This window comes from Gavialis gangeticus, unplaced genomic scaffold (assembly GCF_001723915.1).
Source record: "Gavialis gangeticus isolate Ggan-Ray unplaced genomic scaffold, GavGan_comp1, whole genome shotgun sequence".
Taxonomy (NCBI): Eukaryota; Metazoa; Chordata; order Crocodylia; family Gavialidae; genus Gavialis; species Gavialis gangeticus.
This window is the reverse complement of record NW_017729031.1, coordinates 45,664,622-45,672,324: the sequence shown is the minus strand read 5'-3', so window position 1 is coordinate 45,672,324 and position 7,703 is coordinate 45,664,622. Positions and strand designations below refer to the sequence as shown.

At 38.4% G+C, this 7,703-nt stretch overlaps 1 protein-coding gene across 1 annotated transcript; it reads left to right on the top strand.

Moving 5' to 3' along the window:
• The first annotated feature begins 350 nt into the window (after window positions 1–350).
• On the top strand, window positions 351–5,794 carry GCG (glucagon). The gene is made up of 4 exons (XM_019522962.1): window positions 351–448; window positions 1,477–1,638; window positions 2,572–2,625; window positions 4,630–5,794. Exons 1-4 carry the CDS (start codon window positions 351–353, stop codon window positions 4,769–4,771), a joined length of 456 nt encoding a protein of 151 aa, XP_019378507.1. The 3' UTR covers window positions 4,772–5,794.
• The last annotated feature ends 1,909 nt before the right edge of the window (window positions 5,795–7,703 follow it).

The window sequence follows — 7,703 nt, the reverse complement described above, 5'->3', positions numbered from 1 at the left end:
AGTGACCTCAGTTTTCATACTACAGCACATTGAAACAATGTTATAAACCCTAGCTTTTATGCAGCACAATTTATCTGTACGTCTCAGGTTTCTCAACGCCCTCATTTTACAGGTGAAAAAGTTGAAGATATAAGAGACTTGTCCAAGGTCATCCAACAGGTTAGTGGCCCAGAATAGATCCTAGGTCCTCTGAGTCTCAGTCCAAAGCTCTATTCATTTTATACCCATGTATGTTCAGTTTCATTCGATGTAAATTCAGTACAGAACTAAGAGGGTTTTCCCTTTCATATATTGACTCTGATGTCAAGGTGATTGTGTTTCTTTCTTTCTCATATCTGTTGTGACAGGCAATGAAAATGAAAAGTGTTTATTTTGTGGCTGGGTTGCTTTTAATGATAATCCAAGGCAGCTGGCAAAATCCCCTTCAAGACACAGAAGAAAAATCAAGGTAAATACTTCAAACTCAACTTTTCAATCACCACCACAAATACAATAATGTAGTTTTTTATACCAGCAACTTCAGGCAAAATATTCTGTAATTTAAGAAAAACTTTATTACGCCATTACACCATTACATTATATTAGCTCTAACAATGGATCAGAGAGAGGTATCTCTACTGCAAATAATAGAATACAAATTGCTTGGTATTTTGAAGAGTAGTCTTTTTCTATTGTGTAAGGGGACTTCATACTTATGTTATACTTTGTCAGCCAGCAGATCATAAAATCATAGAAAAGTAGGGCTAGAAAAGACTAGAGGATGTTATCTAGTACCACACCCTTCTCAAGTCAGGATCATTCCTATCTAAACAACCCCAGACAAGTATTTGTCTAACATGTTTTAAAAAAAGTTAGGAACAACTTTCACACATAACTGGTAGACATAATGTCTGTCACAGGTATTGACAGTACCTTCAGCCCCCTGTTATGTTCTGCCACTTCAATGACAGGAAACAGTTTGTTAAACTATGCTCAAGAGATCAAGGGAAGTGAACCACAACCCTCACTACAGACAAAGGCAAAGAGGATCCACAGACCTCTGTTAAAATCTCCAGCCTTGGGTGTGATCAACATCCAACAGCTCTGAGGAATGCAAACTTCCCACTCCTCCCTTCCACACCCCTCTAGTTCCAGTAGTAATAGGAGAGGGGAATATTTCTTCTTGGCCCTATGTGGTGACCAGCAGAGCCCAGAAGCATTAGAAAACCAGACAACCTCCATTTTGCACTCCTACCTGGGGACTGTAAACAACTCCACCTTGCACACCCTGACTGGGGAGCCAGAACTCCCCTTTCTACCATCTATCCTTTCCATAACCTTATCCCAGGTCCTTTAACCTTATTTCATAACCTAGCCAGTTGTGGTCATATATCAACAGATTTTTGGTCTTGTTCTGTTAGAAGGTGGGGTTATATTTTTAAAGAAGAGTCGATGCACCTACTCCATGCTGATTAATGTGTTACAAACTATTCATAGATCATTCAAAGCTTCCCAGTCTGAACCACTAGATGAATCTAGACAGCTGAATGAAGTGAAGCGTCATTCACAAGGCACGTTCACCAGTGATTACAGCAAGTACTTGGACACTAGACGAGCTCAGGATTTTGTGCAATGGTTAATGAGCACTAAAAGAAATGGGTAAGCATATTGGTCATGCTGTTATTAATCATCATCTAGAAAAAGCAGCCCAAAGTCTAGTACAAGTCAGAAATCAGTTTACTGGGTTTCAGCTTCACATTACAAGACACAGTCTATTTCACTTTTCGATTAATTGCATGCAAACCAGAGAAGATCTTAAGGATAGTTTAAACATGCTATGAATATGTTCAAAGAGATTAACCATATGTGGAAGGTCATTGTTTGAAACAGCAGAAGTGTTTGACTGAAAACAGTCATCAGACTGTTGACTAAATCAAGCACAGTATCAGTATATTATCTGAGATGCCATCTATCAGGAGACTGTACACTTCCCTTGTGGGAAGGGAACTCAAGTCTAGATCCTTAGAAGTGTTTAAACATCTTGGAGTAAATGAGAATCAATACCTAAATATCCTTGAGGATCGAGGTGATGAAAATCTAATTCTTTTTTTTTTCATCTGTAGGTACTCTGATATTGCAGTCTCATTATAGAAACTATATCTAGAATTAAACTCTGTTGGATACTAGGTACCTTAGCAATGCCACATAAATACCGATACTATGGAAAATATATTTTAGTCAAGCATAAGTTATTGGACCCAGTGCTGGTAATTCGATAAAATTATACAGCCTGTGCTATACAGATGATAAGATTAAATGTTTCTTTATGATATTACAACTTATGTTTTGCTAATATGGTTATTTTACTGTGGGGCAGTGAACCTACAAGACTACAGTTGCATAGAACTAATAATTTTGAGAGCCTATACTAAATTAAGTATCAGCACCCTAAAATTGTTTATACTTACCCAATAGTCATGGATGCTTGTAGTGACATGTAAATAATATTCAGCAGAATTCTATTGTGTTATGAATACTGCAAGTTTCCTTATGTAATATTAGTAATCTAATGACTGTGGGTTTCTGCTACAGACAACAAGGACAGGAGCAGAGAGAGAATGAAAAATTCCTGGACCAGCTGTCAAGGTACTTCAAAACACTGGACATGTTACTCATGGGAGAGTTAATAAAAAACATAGTCTAATATAATTCCTTCCAGCTTCACAATCATAACCAAAGTAATACAGAGTCTAGCACTGAAGAAGCCATCCTACTTTTTAAGTCAAAGAAGAAATTATTGAGACTGTTGTTATGAAAGGGAAGTTTGGAATCATGAGTTACTTGATTTCAGAAATGGCTTCCAGGATGCAGCAGTTCAAGGGTACTAGATTTCAGGAAAGGAAATTGTAATAAATGAATAAATACAGAGAATAAGGTAAAAAAAGGAAAAATCCATGTAGGTAGAAAAAAATTGCTGATTGATACAAGGGAGGCTACAACAAGCAATGGATACAACTAAACATGCCCTGTACACATACTATGGACACTGTCAGAGACAGGATGCTGGGCTAGATGGGCCACCAGTCTGACCCTGTATGGAACTTCTTATATTCTTAAAAAGACTAGATCCTAACAGAGATTAGAAATGACGCATCAACTGAATACAAGATACTAAGGAAAGGGCATTAATATTTGACAAGGCAGTGAGATGGGAATCTGTGTTAGGTCTATTTTTATGTAAATTGTTCATTCTACAAGAGGAAATAGGTGTCACAGTCACTAACTGGAGGACAACAACTCTATCTTGTGATAACTTAAAGCTTTTCATATTTGTTTTTCTTCCACACTGAAACAAAGCACACCTTTAAATATTTTTGTAAATGAAATTGTGTCAAAAATTCTGGTTTTCTGTTAAAAGTCAGGGGTTTCATTCATATACTTTTCTCTCTATTATAAAAAATGACCAGAGAGCCCACTCCAGGTCTCAGAGACCTTCCCAATGAAAACTTTGTCAAAATCACTATACCTCTGTGAAATATTTCAGCTTCAGTAAAACAGAATATTTTGATGCAAATAACATTTTGTCAAAAATGTTCCAACCAGCCCTAGCTAACATGCTAATAAAAAGTGCAGATGGTACCAAATTGGGAGGAATAGTGAAATCCCAAGATGACAGAATATTAATAGGAGGTTTACAAAGACTTGAAACATAGGCAGAAAATAAGAGATGCAAAAAAACAAATGTGAGCTAATATATCAGGAGAATAATACTCCAAAATTCCACAATGCAGTATTTCTTCAAAAAAGATCAGTGTGATTGATTTTGACTGCAAATGAAAGGGCAAAACGTCAAGGAAAAGGGAGGAGCCATTAAAAATGGCTGGGGGGACTGAAAGCAAAAGGCATCACATCTCTTAAGTTGGGCTACAAATGATCAAAATAGGTGGACTGGACTTACGGAGGGTGGTAAAAGATAGTGTAATTATGAGTAATAAAATAAAAATATTGATATAAAAATGAGAAAAACTCTTGCTCATTAGACAGGGCTGTCCAACTTCTGAGTGGCCAGGCACGGCAGGAAGCAAGCTTCCCAGTGACATGCTTTGAGGGCTCCCTGCTCCCCCAGGCCACATGCCACTCCATGCAACAGTGGGCATTCCCCCACTGCACTATGCCAGCACCCACAATGCCCTGCACACTGCTACACCACATGACTCCCCTGTTGCACTGTGCCAGTGCTCCTGTACCATGTAAGATTTCTGGGTCCCCGCAGGGTCCCTGGCCACAGGTTCCCTCAGCCCTGTGGGCTGCACTGTGACACACCATCTCCAGAGGTAGGGTAGGATGAGGAAGCTGGAAAGGAAGGGGGAGGAGCTAATATATCCGGAGAATAATACTCCAAAATTCCACAATGACATTGTGGATGTCTCTACAGCCCAGAGACATCAGCTGTAGCAGCAGTGTCTAGAGAGGTGAGCAGAGGTGAGCCTGGACCCAGAGCCGAGGGGCCAACAGGCTAACCCCTACAGAGCTACATGCAGCTGCAGGCTGCCAGCTGAGCAGCTCTATCATAAGACATAAGCAAGCCAAGGAAAGAATTGATAACATGTTTCTAAGATCCAGATCCCAAGAAAACTGCTCTTTTTTCAGCAATGGACTTGCCAAGCGTCATGCTGAATTTGAGAGACATGCTGAGGGCACCTACACCAGTGACATTACCTCATATTTGGAAGGTCAAGCTGCCAAGGAGTTCATTGCTTGGTTAGTGAATGGACGAGGAAGAAGAGAGTAAGAATCCATTCCTATCATTAAATGCTGTCTAGCTTTTTAGGTTAGAAATCAAGCCTAATAGTTCCATAATGTATTTTTGATTAGTGTCTATGTAGTTCATAGTTTATTTTGTAATTTAAATTGCATTGTAGGTATGAGCCAGTCATTTTAAATGATTCAGTCCAACTACAGATTAAAATGAAGCTGTTTAAGAGTTCACTGTGCTGTTACTTTTGTAAAGGTCAAGTTATATTCCAAGGTCAATGTTTCTAAATCCAAACCAGACTTTCCTCTAAAATCTGTCCTTTTCTGCTCCCATATCCCCGTTAGCAGTACCCCTACTCCAACAGTCACTAAGAAGACCAACCTTGGTATGATCTTAGATTCCTCTCTACTCTTTCCCCTTGGCTCTCAGAACACTCTTTTACATTTTCTTCTGCAATATTTCCAAGGTTTGACTTTTCCTCTTATTCCCTCTCACCAAAGTTCCTATCTGGGCCCTGGTAACTCATTCTTTCTGGTCTCCCATTCGTTTACTTCTTCGTTCTCCAATCTCTCCCACATGCTGCTGCAAAATAACTTTAGTTTCCTGCCATCCTGATATTTTCTTTTTTGATCCTTTTGCTCCTTCTGAAACGGTTCAAGGTTTTCCTCCCTATTCCCTCCTACTTCCTGTCCTGCTCTGTACACTCATCCCAGGCTTTCCATTTCCTGCTAACTTCATCAGTCCATTCCTGACTTCATGCCTTTTTTCATGATAACCTTATCCTTGAAAAAGCCTCCCATTTGATCTTTCCGGGACACTCTGTCACCTCATATTTCAAATCTCTATCTGTTCTGCTCAGTTTAGCAGTAACCAAGCCCTCAGGCCACTCCCAAGTGCCACGTGTTCTGAACTTATTTGTGTCTTTAGACTGTAAGCTCTTTGGGGCAGGGATTTCATGTCACCTTCTGGTTATGTTTTACCACCTGTAAATTAGCATGTACGTCTCTGGCACTATATAAAAAAAAATAAACAATGACAATAATAAAATATAACCTGTAAGATAAGATTGTGTGTTGTAGTATAGCAAGAGCTAACAGAAAAAGTAATTCTGAAAGGACTGACAGTTCCCAGAAAGATAGAGATAAATGAGTCAGATCACTTATGAAGAAGAGGGTGGTGGCAAGTTATATTGGCATTCAGATTTCCTGTCATTTTGCTGTCATGGATAATTAATGGCTTTCATCAGCGGGGACAATGTATTCTGTCATCTGTAGATAAGAGATGATAATTAGCAATTTGGTCAAGATGTACTTAGCTCAGAAACCTGTAACCCACCTTTCTTATTATCAATGCTGGTGTTATTGAAGATCAAATTGACCCCTGGCATATCTTAAAACAATCTAGTGGCCACTCTAAATTATGTCAGTTGGAAGGATCCCCAAGGGGGCCACTTGCTGCCAGAGGTCCCCAAACACCATATTCTCCAGCATCAGCACACCTGGCTCCAGTCCAACAAAAAGTCTCAGTGCTTTTTGGGAGGAGAAAGCTCTCAGGGAAGTCTCTGGTTATCTTAGAATAGCTTTCCAATGGTACAAAATGAACAAAACCAGGGGCTAGAATCTATATGTTTATATACAGCCCATAAACACACAGGAAGACGCATTGTAATCTGATAACTGTTAATTCACAACAAAACCATCAAGCCTACTTGAGGCAGCTAATAGCTCATTTTCATGCAGTAAACATTTCAGGAGCTATAAACCTAGGATGTATGAGATCCAGTAACTACTAATTAGATGCATAAAACAGTTGGCTACAATGTAGTAGCAATAATATTTTCATAAGTAATGAACCCTAATTTGTCTGTGATGGATTTTGTTTTGTCATAGTTTTATCTGTGGGTAACATTGTCTTAGGAATCTGCAGTTTCATGTATATCTGGCTTTTTTTTAAAAAAAAATGGAAAGTGAGGAATTTTGGCTTACCTATAAAAAGTTATAAGAAACTGGTAGGGAGACTGTCACATAGACCTTTTCCAACTCTGGGCTCAGTTTTGCATTCCTTGCAACTAGTGGGAATGCTGAGTGTGTAAGGAATGTAAAATGAGACCCTGGAAGAATTGTGCTTATTTTTCTGGGGTTTCTTTTGACAATTTCTCCCCTTTGAAGTTTCCCAGAAGAAGCTCTTCAGGCTCAAGAAATGGGCAGAAGACATGCAGACGGCACTTTCACCAGTGATATCAACAAAATCCTTGATGACATGGCTGCCAAAGAGTTCTTAAAGTGGCTGATTAACACAAAAGTTACCCAAAGGTGCTTGAATTTTGATATTTTTATGTTTTAATATATTCATTTATTTAAATTATTGATCAAAGAAATTTTAAACTACCAAAAAATTATAACCTCAGAAATATTATTAAAAATATGCTGAACAGACTTAAAGAACACAGTCTAAAAGATTGCCCTGGAAGCCAGGAACTCCTGTATTTTAATCATACCTCCTACCTCTCCCTGTGGTTGAAACCAATCTAGTTTCACTCCGTGCTTCATTTTCCCAGTCGTAAAATGGGAAAACGAAAATTTCTAACTCAGCTCACAGAGTGTTTTTAAGATTTAAAGACAAGAAATTGCTCAACTTGATACACACTTAAAGCACACTTCAGCATCTATCCGCTAAAAAATCAAGCCCCTTTTACTCACGTTACATAGAAATGTAAACACTCCAGGTCACTAAACACTTTGAGAAATGTAAGCTAGCAAGCAATAAGTCTTGACTATAATACTTAGTCAAATAAAAGCTTGGAAGTAATAATTAAAATGTGACATTTTATATTTGTCTATTTTGTATAGTGTGACATGGCAACAAATGTTTAAAGAAGAATGGCTATTAGAAACCTTTTTAAAAGCTTTACTTTTAGAAATAATTGTTTTTGCAGTCTGTTATTAGAAGGAGGCATTAATCAATTTAG